The sequence below is a fragment of the Ictalurus punctatus genome, chromosome 10 (genome assembly GCF_001660625.3).
Source record: "Ictalurus punctatus breed USDA103 chromosome 10, Coco_2.0, whole genome shotgun sequence".
Classification (NCBI taxonomy): domain Eukaryota; kingdom Metazoa; phylum Chordata; class Actinopteri; order Siluriformes; family Ictaluridae; genus Ictalurus; species Ictalurus punctatus.
The window spans coordinates 29,130,001-29,155,000 of NC_030425.2; the positions used below are offsets into that span (position 1 = coordinate 29,130,001).

Genomic DNA, 25,000 nt, shown 5'->3' on the forward strand with positions numbered 1-25,000 from the left:
TTTATAGCGGTATAAAGACGCTGTAATCTTTTCCAGACAGTAAAATATGCATTACATGGAAAAAAAATAAAGAAAGAAAGAAGGAAATCTAATCCCATCCCAGTAGGGCTATCCACGTTTCCCGCTGGAGCCTTCAGAGACACGATGAGTGAAGAAAGTCAGTAATTTGCGGGAGTGACCGAGTGCGCCGTACCGTTTGTACGTAGCCGCTCCGAAACTCTGAAGCAACACGAGGGCTGAGTTTTGCTAATGTAATGCTGAAGCGATTTATCATGAAGGCGAGCTGAATGAAGGATGTGTTTGACCCGCAGGACAGCTCGGGAATGAGGCTGTGGAAGAGGAAATGGTTCGTGTTGTCGGATTTCTGCCTGTTTTATTATAAAGGTGAGTCATCATTACCGATGCGGTCTGATTCATTGGAAGAAAAAGAAAAAAAAAGAGGCAAATTAGATGAAGGATAGTGAGCTCCTTTTTGTGGCCACATCCTGTTCAGGACATGCAAAACGTGTCCATTTCATGCAAAAATGCTAAATGGAGGGCGGAGTCTATGCAGATAGATTCCTTTCGGGACTGTAATGAGATTTCTGGGTTTATTTGCATAACCATTTTGCATATCCTCCTGAAACGACGGCGTTCTCATCGTTATTATCGCGGCGCGTCATGAGCATGAGCGTCCGCGCGCTTTTATTTGACGGTCTGAACCGTTTTCTCAGTAAATTTCCAAAATCTAAAATCTCGGTTCGGTCGTCGTTAGAATAAATGACTGTTCCTGTGGAAGGTTTCTCTGCCACCCTCGGGATGAAATTTGGATCATTTGGGATGATGTTTTTCATCATATTTACTCAAATGAGACACACCAGGATCCTACTAATGAATTTATGTGCTGGAGCCCCTCGTGGAGAGCATCTGTTCTGAACATCTGTCCCTTCCGCGCAGAACAGACACAGCCGAAGTTCGATTATTGATTTCTTGAGTTTGGACTTTTTCCGGGAAAAGGCGTGCCGTTTTGGAGATTTATTTGGAGCTTCTCTTGATTTCAGTTTGGTTTTGGTGTCTGCTTTTGGTCTGTAGACAGTCGAGAGGAGACGGTTTTGGGGAGCATCCCGCTGCCGAGCTACGTCGTTTCCCCGGTGGAGCCTGAAGACCACATCAGCCGCAAGTTCGCCTTTAAGGTGAGTCCCTCGTTCAGCCGGGTTAGGGTCATTTCTCTTATTTCAGGCTCAGCGGTAAGCGTAAGCGACGTGGCCAGATCGGATCCGCTCCTCGAGCGCCGATCCTGTTGGTCGGCTCCTCGTATTTCACGTGTCGATTTTAGCAGAAATAAGCAGCTTGGTCCTCAATCTTCTCCATGTGGCCGCAAGCTTTCATTCTAACCAAACAGCAGCCAAGGTCAAAGGACACTTAATTAAACAAAACGAAAAGTAAAAACGCTGTCCGAGGGGCGCGTAGCGCCGAAAACGTCCCCGTAAAACGAAACGACCCTCTTCCGTCCATCAGAAAGAAAGAAATACGCCGACGGAAAGACCGTAAACGTACCTTTACCTTTTTGGTGAGTGTAGAAACCGCAAAAATCACCAGTATGTGACGAGCACGGAGGCGGAGCTTATTAAAAAAAACGTAGAGGATTATTTAAAAGGACTACTTTCAGACATTTTGCGTATCGTTTATTTTCTCAAATCCTGGCATTTCTGCAGCTCTGAACTTTGGCTCGCAAAAAAAAAAAAAAAAGAAAGAAAGAAAGAAAGAAAAAGAGCTGCAACCCAAAACACACGCCATGTTTGAGTCACTTCCTGCGTTTGAGCTGATTCGGATTCGAATCGCCTTCTCGCTGCGTATCACTCGGAAGCGGACTGAAGCCACCTCGCTCTCGGACCCGGGTGCGATCGCCGTGTTCTCGGCGTCTAAAACGGGGGCGTCCGATCTCATCCGGAAAGGGCCGGTATGGGAGCAGGTTTTCATTGCGACCGAGCAGATTGGACACCCCTGGTCTAAACACAGCGTGCGCAGTGTAAAAAGCAACCTATGGGACGTGTTGATGAGCAGAAATGTTAAAGTTAACGCGTATGTGCTAATGTTAATGTTTCGCCTTCATTTACGGCTATTTAAAACAGCGACTGGGGTAAAATGGGCGGGAAAAAAAAAAATCAGATTTCACCCTGTGACGTTAGCATTAATATATTTTTTTCTGGATAAACACAAATTGTGTAAGTATTGTGTGTGTGTGTATTGTGCAAGTGAACTAAATCGTGTCAAAAGTACGTTACCTGTGTTCTGGTGTTTTGGTGCATCTCCTCTGATGAACTGTGCTTCTGCATGTGTTTTAAAACGTCGTGCCGACTGATTTCTTGTCTTTGTGATCTGATCTCTGGTGTTCTGCATGGAAACCTGTCTCGTCTCGCCATTATCTCAGATTAACAGCCGATTGTGGTCAGTTTATCCTTTAAACACAAACCTCCATCTCACCTCTGTACACCTCCAGTCAGTCGTGTTTCTCTGGCTCGGCGTGTGTCCCGCTGCTTCTCAAAATATCCCTGAAATCTTTCTTTATCATTATATATAAACGAAACCTTTAAAAAAAAATACAATTTGTAAATGATTTCATTCACACGATCTACCCGATGGATTTAACACGTCTTTAACACGTCATCTCTTTAAAAAAATTTTAAAAAACAAACAAAAGAAAACAACGACGACAGCTTGTTATGCTGAGCAGGCGTTTTTGTGTTTGGCCCCGCCCTCTTATTTAAGCGATCCGTTCACATGATCGCGGCAATGACAACGATCGCGCTCTCATCGGATTCTCATCTGCAGTTTTCAGAATTTTAAATCGCGAGGATCTGGTGCAGGAACTACACTCAAGAACCCTCTTTCTTTAAAAATAAATAAATAAATAAATAAAAAACTCCTGACAGGTTCTAGGTATTAAACAACTGAAAATCGAACAATTATTTAATATAAAAGTTAATAAATACACTTTTAGGGTTTTTTCAAGGGTTCTTTAACGGGTCTTTGGATAATTAAGGGCTCTTATCTACAAAAAACACACACAAAAAAACCCCCCAAAAGGTACCTTTGTGACGGAACCCTTTCTGAAAGGAGAACTTGTAGGATTCTACATGCAGTAGAACCTTTAAGGACAACTCCAGGAGCCATAAGATGGGCAGATGCTTATATCATATATACATCTGCAGAGGATATTAAAATATTTGAAATAAAGTATTTTTAATGCAGCGCTACTGAATAACTCGGGCTCTCGTGTGCGGCACTCCGTGTTGTGTGTGTTGTGTGTGTGTGTGTGTGTGTGTGTGTGCGTGGCACGACGTTCCAGCCTCTTTACACAGCTCATATTTCCGCACGTCACGCCGTCAGGAGGGCTCCTCATACGGGCCGAGATCCGAAGACCTCTATCCTGTTAGCTGGCATTCGACACTAAACACGACACGTCCATGGAACCCCTAGTGGTTCGTAGTGGCAGCGCGCACTAATGAAGAAAATAAAGAAAACTTAAACAAGAGTAATAATACTGTGGCAAATCGCATGCTACAAAAACACCGTGCTATTTATTACCAAAGATATTTAATACTGCTGTTTTACAGTTAGATCCGGGGTGCGTTTCCTCGTTAAGCTATGACACGTGTATTAATCAAGAATTTATTAAATGAAAATTTCTACATATATTAAATTAAAAAAAAGGAGTAAAATACTATATATGACCATAAGATGCAAATATATTTGTGCGAATGTAGGTATTTTGTGCAGTGTGTGTCTGTCAGGTGATCAGCTTTAACTTAAAACATCACATACTATTTTTTATTTATATAAAAAACAACAAGGAGATAAAACCCCTTGCTTGTAGCTATGCTGCTAGATTTATTTATTGATATATTTATTTATTTATAAGATTTTAAGTGCCAGTTGCACAATACACAAAATACTTTAAACTAGTTATTTTAAATAATTTTGTGCCAGCTCCTTGTTACTAATCAGGAAGACCAAGTGTGTGTGTGTGTGTGTGTGTGTGTGTGTGTGTGTGTGTGTGGCGTCAGTTGTGTGTTTTTTTTTCCCTGCTTCACTGTCTCTGACGGCTCGTCTCATGCTCTACAACACGTTTACTAACTCTTCCAATCGTTTTATGGAGCTTCACAGTTTTATTAAAGTGTGTGGTTCATCGCTCATTCTGTCTCTCTCGTTCCCGTCGGCTGATTGGCTCCTGTTGTGGCCCGGTGCATTTTGGGAGGTGCGAGTGCTGCGGAGAGGCTCCTGAGTCTCCTGTGTCTTGCATGAATAGGTATTTTACATTTAAAAAAAAAACCATTTTCATTAAATCACTGACTACTCGCTCTACCTTCCCTCTGACCACTCCCTCTGACCACTCCCTCTACCTTCCCTCTGACCACTCCCTCTACCTTCCCTCTGACCACTCCCTCTGACCACTCCCTCTACCTTCCCTCTGACCACTCCCTCTACCTTCCCTCTGACCACTCCCTCTACCTTCACTCTGACCACTCCCTCTACCTTCCCTCTGACCACTCCCTCTACCTTCCCTCTGACCACTCCCTCTACCTTCCCTCTGACCACTCCCTCTGACCACTCCCTCTACCTTCCCTCTGACCACTCCCTCTGACCACTCCCTCTACCTTCCCTCTGACCACTCCCTCTGACCACTCCCTCTACCTTCCCTCTGACCACTCGCTCTGACCACTCCCTCTACCTTCCCTCTGACCACTCCCTCTGACCACTCCCTCTACCTTCCCTCTGACCACTCCCTCTACCTTCCCTCTGACCACTCGCTCTGACCACTCCCTCTACCTTCCCTCTGACCACTCCCTCTACCTTCCCTCTGACCACTCCCTCTACCTTCCCTCTGACCACTCCCTCTACCTTCGCTCTGACCACTCCCTCTAACTTCCCTCTGACCACTCGCTCTGACCACTCCCTCTGACCACTCCCTCTACTTTCCCTCTGACCACTCCCTCTACCTTTGCTCTGACCACTCCCTCTACCTTTGCTCTGACCACTCCCTCTGCCATCCCTCTGACCACTCCTTTTTTTCTGACTGACTTTCTTCTTGAAATATAGCCTTTTTAAAATTAAAATTTTTTTTTTAAAGAAGACTTTTTTCCTCTAATATTATGACTTTTTTCACCTCAAAATCTTAATGCTATTTTTTAAAAACAGTCAGGCCCTAAAACAGCGTGAGAATGAAGCTGGTACTGCTCGGTCCTGTACGCTTCATCTTTGATCAGATCATGCAGGACCGGATGAAAAGCAGATTGATTTAACAGATACGTGACCGTGTCGATCTTCTGAATTTTATATTCATTTTAAATGAAATTTCAGCCACTTTAGAACTACAGATCTGGCATCCTGTAAAAGAATTGATCAATTGATTTTCTTTTCTTTTTTTTTACAAAATTATTGACACCTTTAAAGTGATTACTTGCAAATTTGAGATTTCTTTTAAACAAAAATGAATGAATTCCTGTACGTTTGCATTCCCCTTTATCGCCCATCGCCATGTAGAAAATCAAGTAAGCTTTCGAAACAAAACGAGGAAATAATATGAAGTATATTATGTATATGAAGTATATCACTTATATTAAGTACACGTGCAGGTCCATCATTTTATGGAGTGATGATTTGTTTTTGTAATTCGATGGTGTTGTGAATTGTGGAAAGTACCAGAATATTTTAACCCAAAACATCTTTTTTGCTTCTGCCGGGAGGTTACGATTTGGCTATACACGGATCTTTCGATAAGCTAATGAGCCCAAATGTTCAAATAAGTACAGACTTCAAAAAAAAAAAAGAAGAGAAACAAAGTCAGTCCCGGTTAAATATCTGAGGTCTAAATTAAAAAAAAAATTGGTGTGTATTCCATGTTTTTATTTATTTAATTATTATTAATGATATTGATTTATTATTTATGATTAAAAATCGATTCGGGATCATTTTTTTTGGTCTTCACCCCGGAAGAGTGACTTTTGTTTTCGTTCCTTTCGTAGAGGCGTTCTCTTCATGGTGAGTTTTCCTCCGTTTCGTGATCTCTCCATTACAGCGCGGCTACATCGCTTCTCGATGAAGGTCTGAAGATCAGAGATCTAATCTGATGTCATGAAAAGCTCTGGAAATAGAGCAGGTGCAAAAAAAAAAAAAAAAAGTCTTTTGGTGTGCATTTTAATCGGCTGAGGGGTCAGTGAATATGCGAGAGAGAGAGAGAGAGAGAGAGAGCGCGCGAGAGAGAGAGAGATGTTGTCCGTTCAGCGTTCTGCTGCAGTGCCTCATCCTGCTTTATCCAAACACACTGTCCTCAGTGAAAAGGAGTCACGGCTGCTGCTTTTAATAGTCAGCCCCTTTAACTAAAGCGATATCTGGGTGGAATTCTGATCTTCTCAGCAGGAAGGTGGGATCATGGAACTGTAACTGTGAACGCACAGACCTGATGTCACATGGAGGAACCAGGAAAGGAGCGGTGACTGAGATCTTCTACACTTAAACTAGACTAAACGCAGGATTTCATTCATTCGTCTTCAGTAAGCATGCGGGTGGGTCTGACGTCCGGGAATGAGCTGGGAAGACGTACCAGTCCGTAGCAGGGGACCGGACACAAACTCCTTCACCACTAGGAGCCATTTCGAGTCAAAAATCCAGCATGTTTGTTGGCGGAAACCCGGAGAAGCCAGTATTTGGAGATCCACACGGACAGACAGGAAAACCGTGTGGAAATCCACACAGAGCTCGGGATCAAGCTGGGAATCCCGGAGCTGTGAGGCGTGAACTCCGACCCGCTACAGTAATATTGATCGTCTACCCACTTCTGAGTAAATGTAAAATATCGCAGTAAGTAAAGCGCGCAGATCTCACAGGTTTATCCGTGCGCGCGATCCGAGACGTGATTGGTTCCAAAGCTGTAGAGTTTTTATTGAATGACGTCACAAACCGCGCCCATTACTGAGAAAACCTCCACACGGTACTGTCAGTGTAGTGAAAATACAGCAGATCAGGAGGAGTGAACATTAGGAGACTTGTGTGTGTGTGTGTGTGTGTGTGTGTGTGTGTGATTAAAGCTCGGGCGCGGTCCGGTCGGGGGAAGAGCTTAGCCTCGTACCTACTGATTCGGAGTCGCGGAGGTGATCTGGAGGGTTGTGTTTAACGCGACATCGTGCACTCGTACACGCGGACACACACCGATTCATAACGCACAAACGAACGTGAATCAGTGAATCATTTATTTCATTTATCATTTAAACAAATGAGACCAAAACATTATACTTGGTCATTTACTTCTGACCTTTCATTTCACGTACAGTTTTCACGTTCACGTGTGACTGTGGGTTTTTTTTTTTTGTTTTTTTTACTGTATGCCAACATTATTTTTCCCATTTATTTATTTATTTATTTATTTATTTATTTATTTATTCCTGTGTATGGTATTTGACACGATATGAATTTTTCCACAGGTGCCCCCCCCCCCCCCCCCCCCCCCAACCGACGAATCGTTTATTTTCACACGTGATTTTTACGCGATTCGTTTTTGTCCAGCGATTCGTTCATGTCCACGTCATGATATGAAGTTATTTTGAGTTATTTCGTTCCCCTTACCCCCTCTTATCCCTTTCATCCCTTCATTGCTGCGTTTATTCTCCGATTCACATTTATTTCCCGTCCTCACGTACGTCATAGACCGTATATCATTTCTATAGTATATAGTTATAGTATATAGTATAATATAGTATATAGACCGTATATAGTTTACACGCTATAAACGGTCCTTCCCTCGCTTCCCTCTCTTTTTTAATTCTTTTCTGACGTGAATAAGGAAAGCTTGTCGTCTTCTGTTACCGAGAAACTGCAGCGCTCGGTCCTGAAGATGTCGGAAAACTAAAAGTTACAGCTCTTACCTCCGAGAAGCGTCTTCTCACAGGGCGGCGATTATTTACGCGCGTTTATTCGTTTGTGTATTATGAGCGGAGCGTGAACGTGTGAAGGGGTCCCTGTGAACGAGCCGGTACTGTAGATTGACAGGGGTGCACCGATGTAAACCTGCGATCTGTCGCTTCTGTCGTACTGTAGAAAATGAACCGGCGCCTTCTGACCAATCAGAATTCAGAATTGAACCGCGCCGCGGGACGCGCTTGACTGTTTCGGCCTCTCTTTATGTGTTCTCTCTTTGTCTGTCTCTGTCTTCAGGCGAGTCACACAGGCATGCGCTCGTACATTTACAGTAAGAACTCTGTGATTGGCTCGCAGGCTGAGCACGGCGGCATGAGGACCTACTTCTTCAGCGCAGACACGCAGGAGGACATGAACGGGTGGATCCGAGCCATGAACCAGGCGGCGCTCATGCAGAGCCACAGCTTAAAGAGGTCAGGCGACACTCTACTCTCTCCTTTTTACCCACAATTCCCGCACACTTCCCCAACCCTTAACTCGGATACAGGACTACAGTACGAACTGTTTTCCAGAACCGTCATCAGCTTCATAACTCCTAAACCCTCCGAAAGTCAAATCAAGAGCGCTCGCTTTCGGGACTTTTACTCTTCCTAAATTCGAACGGATTTAATTCTCTTTTCTTTGCTCTGCCGTTTGTTTTCTGTTTCTCCATCGTGTTTTACAGTCCATAAAAACCTGCACATTCAAGAAGGAGTAAAAAAAAAAAAAAGAAAAAAAAGAGAGAGAGAAAGAAAATTTATTAAGGATATTTATTAATATTAAATGAGAAAATATTTCAGGTTAATAAATAAGAAAATAAGATTTTATTAATGAATAAGAAAACAAATAAAATAAATGAAGTGAGATTGAATTTCAGCGCTAAGCTTCAGTAATCAATTTATGTCTTTTAAATGAATTTAAATTGGCTGCGAATGACGGCAAGAAGTCCTCGAACGTGGTCTTGATTTCATTTCACTGAAGGTTTACTCGTGGAATAATGAAACGTCGGGGTCACGTTTGCACTCGAATCGGATTATTAACTGATTAACGATGCTTTAGCTGGACCCCGAGTTCGTCGTGACCTCGGAGTCCGAACCTGTGCGTCCCGCAGTCCGTCTTTATATTGAATCGAGCTCCGCGAGGCTGGATGACGTCAACAGGAACAGCTGCTCTCTGTCAGAATGGCTGCTTTGTATCCTCGCAGGTGTTTTTCCTTTTTTTCCCCGCAGAATCTCTGAGTCACATTTCTGCAGTTATCCTGAAACTGGTGTTGCGTTAAACGCGGTATCGACTGGAAAGCCACGCTATCGATCGTGAGGTTTCAGCACAGATTACTCACATCTGAGTTTCCATGCTCTGTCTTCCTCTCAGGGTAATGATGATGATGATGATGGTGGACCATTGGTGGACGAGTTCAACAAACAGACTTCATATAAAACCATAACGAACTTTCTTTTACGTTCACACTCTCCGTCGTTCCCCAGACGAGGACGGGTTCCCTTCCGAGTCCGGTTCCTCTCGAGGTTTCTTCCTCGTATCATCTCGGGGAGTTTTTCCCTCACCGCCGTCTCCACCGTCTCGCCCGATAGCGATAAATTCACACGTTTAAAATCTCCATCCTGTGTTTATATGTTTCTGTAAATCTGCTTTGAGACACAATGTCCACTGTTAAACGCGCCACACGAATCAAACTGAATTGAATTGAATTATGATGATGATGATGATGATGACGCTCGCTAGCAGTGTCCAGGCGTCCAGCGCTGAGCCTCGTCATCTTACAGACACACGAGAGCTGGACGTTTTGAAACGGACATAAATAGCACGCTTGCAGAACCGCTCTGTTCAAGCGCGACGTGTTTCAGTCTCCAGAAGAACGTTCACGTTACGGAATCAGCCTCAGATTATCGATATGTTTGCGTTGCCGCGCTGCTGGATTTGACGCTACTCATAATCATACTGACACACATTAATCAGCAGTTCTTCCCTGGTTTAGATCTTACTTGACAGACCAGTTCATTAGCATTAATAGAAATCCAAGACCTGTCTAACAGGGTTCTGATCTAGGCTCTCTTGGGTTTCCCACAGGGTTCTGCTTTATGTCCGCTTACATTTTTACATTAGCATTAATAGAGATGTTCAAAGTCTAAAAAGTCCAATGTGGTGTCCCACTGAGTTTTTATATTAGCATTAAGTGATACATTAACTTCTACAAAATAATAATAATAATAATAATAATAATAACTAAATAAAAAATAAAAATAATTGTGTAAACTGTGCAGTATGGCGTCCCGCAAGGTTCTGTTTTAGGCCATCTTTTGTTTCTCTTTATGTTAGCATTAATAGAGAGTTTTGAAAAGCTAAAAATGTTGTGTTCCACAGGGTTGTGATTTAGGGCTTTTGTTGTTTACTGGAACAGTGATATAGAGAACATCATGAACGTCTCTATCGCACAATAGAGGCTTTAAATCCGTGCTAAAACAAAACAAAAAAACCTGCAAATTTATCATTCTTGGGTCTTTTTTGTCACTAAACATACGTTCTGTGGTTTTTGCAGTAATGCTGGCAGATGTTTAGATTCATGATTAGGTGATTAGATAATTTGATCTTTTAACATATTATATACAAAACCGTTTGCTACATAAATACTACTACTACTACTACCGTCGTGGAACACAATCTTTCCAGCCTAACTAAAAGTTCAGAGACAGAGGGATTGAACTTTATTGAAACAAAGTTAATCGGTATCCGGCCTCGAGGTTGTTTACTTACAAAAGCAGTCTTCAGCGAATGTCTAATGCTAATTTATTGCTGCGCACAAAGGTGCAGGACGATAACAGTTATTGTACAATAAGACACAGAATTCATCTAACTCAGTACACACGTAGGATGTAACTTGATCAAAAAGTGTTCTGAGGATATAGATCATGCCTTGTAACTAATGCTGATTATCAGAGTAGATTATGCTTAAGTAATCATTCTAAATGTTGGATATACATATTGGTTGTACTTTATTAACATATCCTGATGTTAGTTACACATATTGATTGCACTTCATAAATATGTTCTATACTGCTACTAATAATAATTAGGAAGGCGGTTACTGCAGTTAGAGGGAAGTAGTGTGTAATACTGCAGCAGAGACAGGGCTCCTAGGGATTTCTACATGATCACGTGTCGCCATCTAGAGGACAGTGTTACTCATTACAGGTACAGGCCGGGTTATAAACACTAGAACCCAATTTGCCTTGTCTGGTTAAACCTCACACACCTCTCCACATACAACAAGCACTAAAGTGCTGAATTTATCACATGAAGTCTTGATTTTTAAAAATCTAAAACTGTAATAATATGGCAGTAGTTATTATTATTATTATTATTATTATTATTATTATTATACTGAATAACAGGAAAATTATTGCTAAAATGTTTATAAATAGAATTCCATTAAGCTTAATTATGCTGCAGTTTACAGGCTTGGAAGGACGTCAAATTCTGCTTTATGTTTTTTTTGATATAAGTAATAATAATAATAATAATAATAATAATATATGATATAAAATATTTTAAAGCCCAGTCACATAAAGCGTATCGCAGTCTCCGTTCTTTCTGTCCTCAGTGTCTGGAAAACCATGTTCAATTTCGTCAGTGTAATATTTTAATTTCGATGACAGGCAAAAAATAGAGAAAATGAACAGGTATGGCAGTCTGAATATGGAATATGTGTAAAAGTGTGTGTGTTTTTACAAACATTATTTTTGGAGGGGTGTTGAGAAGCAGTGCTAGAGAGCGTAGAGTTAGGAGTGAAGGAAAAACCCTTTTGTTTCTCGCGCTAGACAATATTATTACACTTTTGTTCCTCTAGAGTCGAAATCATTTTAAAAAGTATCTCGTTTTAACCCAAACCCTTTTCTTCTCTCCCCACAGAGAAACTCCTAAATCTGATCAACAGGCCATGCCTCAGACCAATCACATCCCAGCGAACAGCAACAGCACCGCCCACGCTGAGGTCCTGCACCAATCAGGGTGGGTTGAGGTGACAGAGCGAGAACCCAGACACGAGCAGGAGGTAGAGGCACGCCTGGAGGGCCCGGTCAAAGTTGTCTACACAGGAGATGGAGATGCAAACGGCATTTCTCTGGAATCTGGAGCTCCGTCTCGAACCGCGTCTTCCGCCGCTGCCCAGAGGAACGGCGTGCACAACGAGCAAAACGGCGGCGTGGCGTATCAGAGGGGTCTCGTGACACGGACAGACACGGAGAAACACGTGCAGAGGAAGACGGCGCTGGCGCAGGTGGAACACTGGGTCAAAGTTCAGAAAGGAGAGCCTAAAAGGTCAGTTCATACACTGAGAGGTTTTTTTTTTTTTTTTTTAACCGAAAGAGCTCCCTCTACTGGTGGCAAACAACAACAACAGCAAATAGTATGAATGTGTCTTAAACATGAGCTCTTTCTTTCATGAGCTCTTTCTTATACTCATCATTATTATTATTATTCATGAAAAGGCATTACTTTGCATTTATAAACTGATAAAGGAATGCGCTATTAATACTGCTTATAACGCATTATATCACCGCTGTATCCTCTCATAGCGCACTGTACAGAGCGAGGCTTGGTGATGTAACGTGTTATGATATAACAGGGCGTATAATGCTTCATGGTATAGGTTTATAATGCAGAATAAAGATTTTCATACAGGATTATAACAGTGTGTATAACGCCTTATGAATGCTTTATACCATGACATAAGTGTGTTCATAGAAAGTCTTACCAAAAATCTAATTTAACAGACTACCGTACATCACTCTGTGACTTTACTGCTGTTTATACTGCATGTACATTACACATGCACTTCTTAGATAGATAGGGAGATAGATACATAGATAGATAGATGGATAGATAGATAGATAGATAGATAGATAGATAGGGAGATAGATAGATAGGGAGATAGATAGATACATAGATATATAGATAGATAGATAGATAGATACATAGATAGATAGAAAGATATATAGATAGATACATAGATATATAGATAGATAGATAGATAGATAGATACATAGATAGATAGAAAGATATATAGATAGATACATAGATATATAGATAGATAGATAGATAGATACATAGATAGATAGAAAGATATATAGATAGATAGATAGATAGATAGATAGATAGATACATGGATAAATAGATAGATATATAGCTATATACATAGATAGATAGGTAGGTAGATAGATAGATAGATAGATAGATAGATAGATAGATAGATAGGTGGATAGATAGATAGATGGATAGATAGGTGGATAGATAGATAGATGGATAGATAGATAGATAGATTGATAGATAGATAGATAGATAGATAGATAGTTTGATAGATAGATAGATAGATAGGTGGATAGATAGATAGATAGATAGATAGGTGGATAGATAGATAGATGGATAGATAGATGGATAGATAGATAGGTGGATAGATACATGGATAGATGGATAGATAGATAGGTGGATAGATAGATGGATAGATAGGTGGATAGATGGATGGATAGATGGATAGATAGGTGGATAGATGGATTGATAGATAGATAGATGGATAGATAGATTGATAGATAGATTGATAGATAGATAGATTGATTGATAGATGGATAGATAGATAGGTGGATAGTTGGATGGATAGATGGATGGATAGATAGATAGATTGATAGATAGATAGATTGATAGATAGGTGGATAGATGGATGGATAGATGGATGGATAGATAGATAGGTGGATAGATGGATGGATAGATGGATGGATAGATAGGTGGATAGATAGATAGATGGATAGATAGATAGGTGGATAGATAGATAGATGGATAGATAGATGGGTGGATAGATAGATGGATAGATAGATAGATAGGTGGATAGATAGATGGATAGATAGATAGGTGGATAGATAGATGGATAGATGGATGGATGGATAGATAGATAGGTGGATAGATGGATGGATGGATAGATAGATAGATGGAGAGATAGATAGATAGGTGGATAGGTGGATAGGTAGATAGGTGGATAGATAGATAGATGGATAGATAGATAGGTGGATAGATAGATAGATGGATAGATAGATGGGTGGATAGATAGATAGATGGATAGATAGGTGGATAGATAGATGGATAGATGGATGGATGGATAGATAGATAGGTGGATAGATGGATGGATAGATGGATGGATAGATAGGTGGATAGATAGATAGATGGATAGATAGATAGGTGGATAGATAGATAGATGGATAGATAGATGGGTGGATAGATAGATGGATAGATAGATAGATAGGTGGATAGATAGATGGATAGATAGATAGGTGGATAGATAGATGGATAGATGGATGGATAGATAGATAGGTGGATAGATGGATGGATGGATAGATAGATAGATAGATAGATAGATGGATAGATAGATAGGTGGAGAGATAGATAGATAGGTGGATAGGTGGATAGGTAGATAGATAGATAGATAGATAGATAGATAGGTGGATAGATAGATAGGTGGATAGATGGATGGATAGATGGATGGATAGATAGATAGATAGGTGGATAGGTAGATAGATAGATAGGTGGATAGATAGATAGATAGGTGGATAGATAGATGGATAGATAGATAGGTGGATAGATGGATGGATAGATAGATAGATAGGTGGATAGGTGGATAGGTAGATAGATAGATAGATGGATAGATAGATAGGTGGATAGATAGATGGATAGGTAGATAGGTGGATAGATGGATGGATAGATAGATAGATAGATAGATAGATAGATGGATAGATAGATAGGTGGATAGATAGATGGATAGGTAGATAGGTGGATAGATGGATGGATAGATAGATAGATAGATGGATAGATAGATAGGTGGATAGATAGATAGATTGTTTCCAAGCACTTTCATATATTACTGCATAAACCCGTCACCTGTAGTCACCTGTTTACTCTGCAAGTGAATGAAATAAAACGAGGTCTTTCACAACATAAACATCCTTTTCTTCATCTTTTATTGATTATTTCTGTCTTTTTAGAGTCGATGTACTTTTAGCAAACACTTTTAGCAATGTAGAAACACAAGCCAGTCTCACCGTTAAGAAAAGAATCTCTTTTGCTTTGATCTTTCCTTTTAGATTATCGTCCCATTTTGTTTTTATCTTCTTCGACCTCTTCTTCTGATTGGTAGATTCAAAAGGAAAACATATTTCTGTTTTTTTAAAAAATTCCCACAAACGTTTGCACGGGAGTGCGCGTTGTATTGTAATGCCCCGTCTCTAACGGAAAGTACCCGGGGTTTAACGGAGTGTCATTTAAAAGCTGCTTTCATCTTCATGTCTCATTAAAAAGGCAAACCATTTGAATAAAATCCAGTTTAAAGCATTTATTGTTTGCTAACAAAAAACACTTCTCTGTTTCCAGCCATCCCGTCTCGGAGTACACTCTCCCCAGACGTACTCCTCCCCTCCAACCCAAGCTGGTCATGACCGAGTCGTACCAGTCTCTCCCGAAAAGCTCCCGTCGTCCGTCCGCCAGCTCGCCCCCGGTGACCCGCGACATACCCAGCGACTACAAGTACGCCCACGACCGTCTCAGCCACTTCTGCATGTCCACAGACGAACGTCTGGCTGCTAAAGAGGGCATGGTGTGGCAGCTGTATGAGTGGCAGCAGAGGCAGCGTTTCCGCCACGGAGGCCCTGTGGTTCCGCCCGTCTTCACCACACCCGACTACGTGGACGCTGCCTCCTTCAGGATGATGCTGGAGGTCCCGCGCTCGGTATCCGTCCCCCCTTCACCGTGCGAAGTACCCCCCTCCAAACTGGCGTCGCCCCGCAGACCTCACACCCCCGCCGACAGAGTGACGGTGCGACCCATAGACGAAATATCGAGCATGGACGTGGTCCGCTCCGCTTCACCGAGGGCTGTCTCCAAGGTAAGACGTGAGGGATTTCTCATTTCAGATTCAGACCGCCATCTTGTTTAAAACGCGCTCTTATACTACACCGAACCGGTTTCACACACGGTCTAATAGGATTCACACAGCTTCCACCACAACATGTGTGTGTGTGTGTATTCGGGATCAAACCAGAAGTGGGTGTGGTCTAGGAATTTTTTCCTTCAAAGAAATACAACGACACGTAGCAGAGCAATCATTCCGCTCCTAAAATTGTACCGTTCCTCACCCTCCGCTCCATCGCTCGACTTCAGCACCACTAACGTGACTGAGATAACGGGACTTCCTCTCAAAACGGCCGAGTCGTTCCCAGATCAAGGAACTGATTACAGTTGACAGCAACAACCATCCGATAATACCACAGTTGATCAGATTTATCACACACACACACACACACACACACACACACACACGCACACACAATGGAACAGACAAGTTAATGTCCTTTAAATGATTATTTGTTAGAGAGGCCCAGCAGACAGATCCATAACTCAAAGCAGATTTCTGTTCTGAATTTCAGGCCAGTTTGTACAGGAAGATCATGTACAGCACGGGTTTTATTTTTGCTCGGCGAGGCGGCGATTTACGTCGTGGTCGTATCACGTTCACGTCTCGAGTCTCGACAGGATGAAAACCTCCACTCGCACAAGAAAAGAAAGAACACGAATCGTGCTTTTATTTTTTGTATCAGGATCTGTTTTAAAAAACAAAACAAATGTGTCCGTATTCGGTCAGTGTGTATACAGGTTGTAGATCTGTGATCAAACACACACACACACACACACACACACACACACACACACACATCGTCACTGTGTCACTCTCACTCCCAGCTCAGCATAAATTAACCTGAGTGTGAACTTACTAATCACACATCCTCAACACACACACACACACACACACACACACACACACACACTACTGCTGTAAAACAGAGACAGGAAGACCTGCGTATCAGGTTTGGGTCGTAACGAACTATAATGTATACAATAAATTTAGATCATTTACATTGTCTGTACTTTTCTCTTTCTTTAATCAACGTAAACACATTTTTTTTAAAAAACACACACACGCATTTATATTAGCGTTGCTGTGATGTTTTTTCTTTTTGTATCGCTTTGTCTTCGATCCTGATACGAATGCTCAATACCGACACTACCGTAAGGGGACGAACAGTTTAAGAACGATAATATGCTGCGTCTGAGTTTACTGCAAAAAAAAAACAAAAAGAAAAAAAAGGAAAAAAAAGGAAGATTTTGACATCAGATCCCACTGCGTTTAAAAATGAACAGTTAAAAACAAACAAACAAACAAACAAACAAACAGACGAATGAATAAATCTCTACATACGGGATGTTACTAGGTGCTTACACGTGTCAATAATCTCGTGTGTATCTAATGAGTGCTACTAGTTCTATCGTAGCGTATAATTAGTAGTAATTACTGTGGTCAGTACATTAAATAAGCATTTTAAACATTTTTACGTATTGGCAGGAATTAATCACGGTATTAATCAAACGTTCAGACCTTCTCTGTTTTGTTCATCCTGTTATTAAGTTTTAATTACTTTAAAGACTTATTATAGTAAACAGTCTAATGAGTGTTATCTTAAAGTGTGTATAACCCTTACGCCTATCTGTTAGCTGATATTATTATACCTAATTATGTGTTAAATAGTGATAATTATTTTCTGATCATTGCTTTATTACCAAATCTTAAATGAACATGTTCCCACCATGAAGCTGTGATATTTTAATAACAGGACTTTCGTCGTCGTCGTCGTCGTCGTCGTTGCTAATTAGGCAGTCAGACATTCAGGTTCGAGAATTGAAAGAATTTATTTATTTATTTGTTTGTCTGTTTGTTTATTTATTTATTTAAATGAGAGCTGCGCTTTGTTTTTGTGACTGCAGTACCCCCCCCCCCCCCCCCCCCCCAGTTTCATATCTTCGTGGAGCATTTTTTCCTTCATTCAGCTCCACGGAGGATTGTTAAAAAGTTTGTTCTTAAACTGCTAGGATTTCGCCGAGGGCTTTTTTTTTTTTTTTTTTTTTTTTTTTTTTTTTTAGCTGGCTGTAAACCGCTCGGTCTCAGCGCAACCTGCTTTCATCCATCTGAGCGTCTATTTATATTAAATCATTTTAAAAAAGTACTATGCAGCAAAAACCCGAGCTTCGGGAGCCGCAGCGGAAATCTGCACGACTTCAACTGCTGTTAGCAAACAAATGTTATTTTAAGAGGAGATAATTTATGTGTAATTAACGAAATCAGTCGTGGTTTGTGGGTCGACTCAGACGGGTGACGGGTGGAGGGATTGTGTGTGATAAGCAAAAATGTCAAGTTCACAAAAACCCCACGGCATTAAAAATAACGCGCTCGCCGTAAACAGACAGAACAGATTTGATTTTTTTTCAATGTAAAAAGCAGAAAAATCGCGACTCGATGAACTATTTCACAAACACACAGCCCCCGTCTCCTACGGCGTCCGGGGGGAGAACCGATACACGACTGAGAAAAACGGAAATAACAAGCAGAGTGAATGTGTTAAAAGAACTTAAAAATAAAGGCGACGAAGCGGTGGCACGGTAAAGTATTTAAAGTGTAAAAGTCCCGGGCTTTTCAGCCAAATATATAAAGGCGGAAAAACCTTTACAGAAATACGAAGCAAAAACACAAAAATGTGGCACGATAAATGATTTTTTTTTTTTCCCGAGTGTACGTTTTGCTCCTGAAGATATACAAACTGAGGAAAAATAAGAAAATCCTAATCAAAATCCCATAAAAATGCTTTTTAAAAAGGCACACACCGTTTTCACGAAGATACAGACAGAAAATAATATCAAATAAAAACACCCCCGCCCCCAAAATAAATCACATGTGGCATGTTAAATGATTAAAAAATATACCCGCATTTATAGCGAAAATCTCTTATAAAATTATACAAAAAAAACAACAACAACAAAATATATATATATATATAGTTTGTAAATAAAAAAGTCAAATTTAAAAGCAGAAATCTCCCGTGGCTGTTTAATAATACACATTTGTGTATGGATTTATTAGTAATGATTCTTTGTTGGTTTTTGTGCTTTAATCCTCACAGCCGGTACAAATAGACAGAAGATCGATGCCAGCGATGGGTTACATCACACACACCGTCAGTGCGCCGAGCTTACACGGAAAAACGGTGCGTCAACGTAACTGTCATGTCTTTGGGGGTTTTTTGGGGGTGGGGTGGGGGGGGGGGGTATATACAGATGGTTGTGGGTTAATTAAGAGGTGGTGTATGATGTGGTGTATGAGGTGGTGTGTGAGTTGCCCTGTTATGTGGTGCATGAGGTGCTGTATGATGTGTATGAGGTGGGGTATAAAGTCGTCTATGATGTGCTGTATGAGGTGCTGTATGAGATGGTGTATGATGTGGTGTATGATGTGGTGTATGAGGTGGTGTATGATGTGGTGTATGAGGTGGTGTATGATGTGGTGTATGAGGTGGGGTATAAAGTCGTCTATGAGGTGCTGTATGAGGTGCTGTATGAGATGGTGTATGAGATGGTGTATGAGATGGTGTATGATGTGGTGTATGAGGTGGGGTATAAAGTCGTCTATGATGTGCTGTATGAGGTGCTGTATGAGATGGTGTATGAGATGGTGTATGAGATGGTGTATGAGATGGTGTATGATGTGGTGTATGATGTGGTGTATGAGGTGGTGTATGATGTGGTGTATGAGGTGGTGTATGATGTGGTGTATGAGGTGGGGTATAAAGTCGTCTATGAGGTGCTGTATGAGGTGCTGTATGAGATGGTGTATGAGATGGTGTATGAGGTGGTGTATGATGTGGTGTATGAGGTGGGGTATAAAGTCGTCTATGATGTGCTGTATGAGGTGCTGTATGAGATGGTGTATGAGATGGTGTATGAGATGGTGTATGAGATGGTGTATGAGATGGTGTATGAGGTGCTGTATGATGTGTATGAGGTGCTGTATGAGATGGTGTATGAGATGGTGTATGAGATGGTGTATGAGATGGTGTATGAGGTGCTGTATGATGTGTATGAGGTGGGGTATAAAGTCGTCTATGATGTGCTGTATGAGGTGCTGTATGAGATGGTGTATGATGTGGTGTATGAGGTGGTGTATGATGTGGTGTATGAGGTGGGGTATAAAGTCGTCTATGAGGTGCTGTATGAGGTGCTGTATGAGATGGTGTATGATGTGGTGTATGAGATGGTGTATGATGTGGTGTATGAGATGGTGTATGAGATGGTGTATGAGATGGTGTATGAGATGGTGTATGAGGTGGTGTATGATGTGGTCTATGAGGTGCTGTATGAGATGGTGTATGAGGTGGTGTATGAGATGGTGTATGAGATGGTGTATGAGATGATGTATGATGTGGTCTATGAGGTTGTGTATAGTAATAATAATAATAATAACCTTTATTTTATAAAGCGTCTTTAAAAGCAGCTTCTCAAAGCCCTGAAGTATGATGTGGTGTATGAGGTGGTGTATGAGGTGCTGTATGAGGTGGTGTATGAAGTGGTGTATGAAGTGGTTTATAAGCTGGTCTGTGAGGTGGTGTATGAGGGGGTCTGTGATGCACTGTATGAGGTGGTCTATGGAGTGGTGTATGGGGTGGTCTGTTAGGTGGTGCATGAGGTAGTGTATGTGGTGGTCTGTGAGGTGGTCTATGATGTGGTGTATGATGTGGTCTATGGGGTGGTGAATGAGGTGGTCTGTGAAGTGGTGCGTGAGTTGGTCTGTGAGGTGGTCTGTGAGGTGGTGCATGAGGTGGTGTGTGAGGTGGTCTATTATGTGGTGTATGAGGTGGTCTTTGAGGTGGTGTATGAGGTGGTCTATGGGGTGGTGTATGAGGTGGTGTATGAGGTGGTCTGTGAGGTGGTGTATGAGGTGGTCTATGGGGTGGTGTATGAGGTGGTGTATGAGGTGGTCTGTGAGGTGCTGTATGAGGTGGTGTATGAAGTGGTCTATGATGTGGTGTATGAGGTGGTGTATGAGCTGGTCTATGATGTGGTGTATGAGGTGGTCTATGATGTGGTCTATGACGTGGTGTATGAGATGGTGTATTAGGTGGTGTACGATATGAGGTGGTGCATGAGCTGGTCTATGAGGTGGTGTATGGGGTGGTGTATGAGGTGGTCTATGATGTGGTGTATGAGGTGGTGTATGAGCTGGTCTATGATGTGGTGTATGAGGTGGTCTATGATGTGGTGCATGAGGTGGTGCATGAGCTGGTCTATGATGTGGTGCATGAGGTGGTGTATTAGGTGGCGTATAAAATCAGGAAGTTCAGCTCCTGATTTCGATCCCTCTGACCTCGGGGTCACGTCCTGAATCCACTTTCTTTCCTTATACCGCTCTGCAGCCGGAGGAGCTGACCCTGCTCCTTGTCCAGCTCAGGAGACACCAGGCCAAGATGGCCGACGCGTTCGCACACCTCCACAACGACGGCCTCTCAGGTCCCAGCCTGCAGGTTAGAGGGTCTGAGTTCACGAGGGTCAGAAGATCCTTAAACCAGTTCAGACCCTGTTGCATCGTGGCTCGTTTTCTTTAATACCCCAAATCCCCTTTTCCCTCTCTCTCTGTGCCCTCGTGTGCTCGCCTGTGCTCTGTGGGTCGTGATGTCATGGCCGTGATGTGATGGTGATAGCAGTAGCTGGCATGGATGGAGAACGAGCCACGGCTTGGACTGCTGTCAAAAATTCAGTGCATTTAGCATTATTTAAAAAACAAACAAACAAAAGAGTCCCCCCCACCTTCTTGTTCTTCTTCCTTTTTATTATTATTATTATTATTATTTTATGGAACTTTCAGAATGATGTCATGCACAGTGGTTGTTTTCAAGCATGTCGCTCGTATAACGTGCCTGCATTCACAATGTTACACAGTGTTAAACACTTTTGCATTCATGGTTTTAAGAAATTTAACTTAAAAAACCAAACAAAACAAAACAAAAACCTAATAACTAATTAATTCAACATGCTTTAGAGAATAAAATAAAAAATCTTTGGGGAAAATATATATCTCTGATATCACCCGAATGCCTGTAACTAGAACTCTCTGTACGTTAATGTTGAACACGTGCTGCATTCTACACGAACCAGAACTCACTAGTTGCAAAGGTTTATCGTTACACGATCGAGAAAACGAATGTTCTGTACCTTTAAAATCAAGAAGATGCGGAAAACATCAGTGTCCGATTTCTCAGAGGTTCCATCTTCATCACACGAACAAACAACACGTACGTAATCCGTGCATAAGTTTGCAACCCCTTCCTATCCTCTCAAGTTACATGTATATAATACGATTAGAAATAATTATAACTATAATAATTATAATCCTGCCTTCTTTAGTGGATCATGAACAAACCGTTTGCTTCATGCTTCGTTGGGACATTAATATATTCGTTTTTTAAAAGTTTATATTTCGGTCAAATAAACCTACGCTGTCCTTTTTTCTTTTTCTTTTCAAAAACCCTGGGGGGTGCAAACTTTTGCACACAGCCGTATTATAACGTGCGGTGTTCTACAGGTGATTACTTTGTCGGTGGATAAACAGAGTGAAGAGTAAATCCTCAGAAGGACCATGTAGGAACGCAGGAATTTATAAGAGGACAGTCAGGATTCATTTCAAACCAAAAACTAAAAAAAAAAAAAAAAAAACCTTCCAAAAACACTTTTCTGTCTTACGTCTGGTTTCATTTGTTTACTAAATTATTTCATACGGTTCGAATTAGTAAAAAAAAAAAAAAAATGTAATAAGTTGAGATTGATGGAGATGTGTAAGTGTCAGTGTAGCGGGTAGGGTATTATTTTTATTTATTTATTTTTTTTACAACTTCCTGTCATGTGACCTGTCTCGTTTCCTTACTTAAAGGCCGATGATACGTACATGCAGCTGAAGAAGGACCTGGAGTATCTTGACCTGAAGGTGACATTCTTTATTTTCCACTTTCTTCTTCGCCTGTTCTCCTTCTGAGTTCACTTTGGCCGGTTTTCAGTGCTCGATTAACGTTAATGCTGTTATTGTTATTAAAGGGTCATGAAACCTCCCTCTTTCAGCTCAAGTCTACCTCTCAATGGGGAGTGGGCGTGGCAGGGAAAGGCAGGGGAGGAAGGGTTATTAGACACACACCTCATTTGAAGGGATGGAAAAGTCCTCGGGACCGGGTACCGCGTCATCGTGTAGACGCAAACCGCTTTCATGAGCAAGTCCGAAGTCCACCTTTCTCCAGTTCTCATCGCTCTCCCGAATAAACACACTGCAACTCTCACACCACTGGAACGAACACCTGCGCCCCATCTGGGCCTCTTTCATCTACTACATCTGCCGTGAATAATTAAGAGACCGCGTCTTCTCATTGGATAAGAACACGCAGGCTCGTGAATAATTATGAGACACCGACACGTCATCGAAGCACTCTAGTACACGTGCGATAGGACGATATTTTAAACCCTGAAAGACGAAAACAGCGGGGAAAAAGCTCAAAATGAACCCGTTTTCTCCTGCAGTTAAATGGCGCACTTATACAGCGCTTTTATCCAAAGCGCTTTACACTGTGTCTCATTCACCCATTCACACACACACACACACTCACACACCGATGGTAGCAGAGCTGCCAGGCAAGGCGCTAACTTGCCACCGCGAGCAATTCGGGGTTCGGCGTCTCGCCCGAGGACACTTCGGCACGTGGGGTCACGTGGGCCGGGAATCGAATCTCCAACCGTACGATTAGTGGACGAGCCGCTCTACCACCTGATCCACAGCCGCCCCCATTAAAATTAACGGATGCCTCTTATGATGTGCGACACGAACGAAATGTAGTTTAGTGTTTCAAGACGCCTTAAGGTCTTAAAGAGCGCATGATTATTGTGAATTTCCTGTCAGGTAGCGGAGCTGGTACCGAGCCCAGATAAGCATGCGGCAAAAGAAAAGTTAACGTATAAATAAAAGGATAAATATCGAGCTTTAAGTGTAAATGTATGCCGGGAGCCGAGGAGAGTAATGTTCTCGGTGCCGCACAGCTCGTCTCTGCGCTCTTGTCCAGTGGAATTGAAGGTCAGAAGCGCTGAAAAGCTCCGCTCGAATGAATTTTTCCTTCCTCTCCCTTTTTTCTTAACGCTTTTAAGCGCTTGTATAAGCCTTTGCTCTTAATTGTCTTTGAATCCGTTTTTTAGATGAAAAAAAATTAATAAATAAATAAAATTCTCTTTCTTTCTCGTCTCTTCATTTCTGCCAGCATATTCGGTCCCGCTTCTTCTCGACTGTGAAAACGGTCCCTGTCTTCAAATCAAGATGTCAAATAATTGTCATTTTTTCACCTGCAAAAATCTTAAACAGTCGCATATTTGCTACGCGCCGAGCGTCAGGCGTCATTGTTATCGCCGGCGTTGAAAAAATTAAAGACCCTTTTTCTAGTCCCTCGAATTCTTGGGCGCATACTTCGGAAATACTTTAACTCGTGATTATCGGTTCGACCTACACCTCTGACAAACACGTATTCTCTGAGGAACATAGCTTGGAGAGTTTTTTTTTTTTTTTTTTTTTTGATCCGCGCGACCTCATCTTTCATCGTTGTTTCAGATGAACGAGAAAAATGTACTCAATCGAAGCACTCGTCCGTTTGCTTCACAGTATTCTTAGAGAACTCCTCTCGGTGCCGTGCGTCTGGTTTGAATATAGGGATGTACAGGTTATTAGTTCAGCAGGTTTTTCAATCAAATGGGATTTCAAGTGAGGCTGAAATCCAGCTGTTAAAGGAGCCGACGGCGACACGGGGAAGTTTAGGAGGAACAGGTACAAATACGTACAAATACCTGTCCTTAAAAAATGTCATTTTTTTACATAAAATTTTTTTCTTAAGCGTACATCGACGTTTAGCTTTGGTTGTTGCGACATGTAAGGCATAAAACACTCCGTGCCATGCTGTTATAGTAAACTAATCAACGACAGGGTGCGTAGGGCTGCTTTATTCCTCTTATACCACAGCGCTTTATCCGATGATTACAATTTATGATGATGATGGAGAGAGGATGGAGGGATGATGGAGAGAGGATGGAGAGAGAATGGAGAGGGGATGGAGAGGGG

The 25,000-nt window shown here is 41.7% G+C and overlaps 2 protein-coding genes across 21 annotated transcripts in view; both read left to right on the forward strand.

Annotated features, from left to right (window-relative positions):
• Positions 1-25,000, forward strand: part of plekha7b (pleckstrin homology domain containing, family A member 7b) — a 133,146-nt gene that overhangs the window by 76,588 nt on the left and 31,558 nt on the right. For 12 of the 20 annotated variants that reach the window (XM_053683292.1, XM_053683290.1, XM_053683289.1 and 9 more), the window contains 8 exons: positions 312-384; positions 1,072-1,172; positions 8,191-8,366; positions 11,857-12,264; positions 15,358-15,868; positions 18,993-19,076; positions 21,279-21,386; positions 22,790-22,843. In XM_053683292.1, coding sequence (XP_053539267.1) covers positions 312-384; positions 1,072-1,172; positions 8,191-8,366; positions 11,857-12,264; positions 15,358-15,868; positions 18,993-19,076; positions 21,279-21,386; positions 22,790-22,843 — 1,515 coding nt within the window. Of the gene's footprint in view, positions 1-311; positions 385-1,071; positions 1,173-4,045; positions 4,289-8,190; positions 8,367-11,856; positions 12,265-15,357; positions 15,869-18,992; positions 19,077-21,278; positions 21,387-22,789; positions 22,844-25,000 lie in introns of those variants that run through there. The other 8 variants (XM_053683303.1, XM_053683302.1, XM_053683293.1 and 5 more) reach the window with 7 other exon arrangements.
• Positions 19,135-21,304, forward strand: LOC128633715 (uncharacterized). Its single transcript, XM_053683308.1, has 2 exons — positions 19,135-19,951; positions 19,988-21,304. The coding sequence occupies exons 1-2, from the start codon at positions 19,298-19,300 to the stop codon at positions 20,351-20,353; spliced, it is 1,020 nt and encodes a 339-aa protein (XP_053539283.1). The 5' UTR covers positions 19,135-19,297; the 3' UTR covers positions 20,354-21,304.

What these genes read in the sequence shown, in the direction of transcription:
- LOC128633715 (XM_053683308.1), top strand. Translation starts at nt 19,298, where the DNA reads ATGGTGTATGATGTGGTGTATGATGTGGTGTATGAGGTGGTGTATGAT. An exon ending in TGCTGTATGATGTGTATGAG is followed by an intron (nt 19,952 to 19,987) that starts GTGGGGTATAAA and finishes GTGCTGTATGAG; the next exon opens with GTGCTGTATGAGATGGTGTA.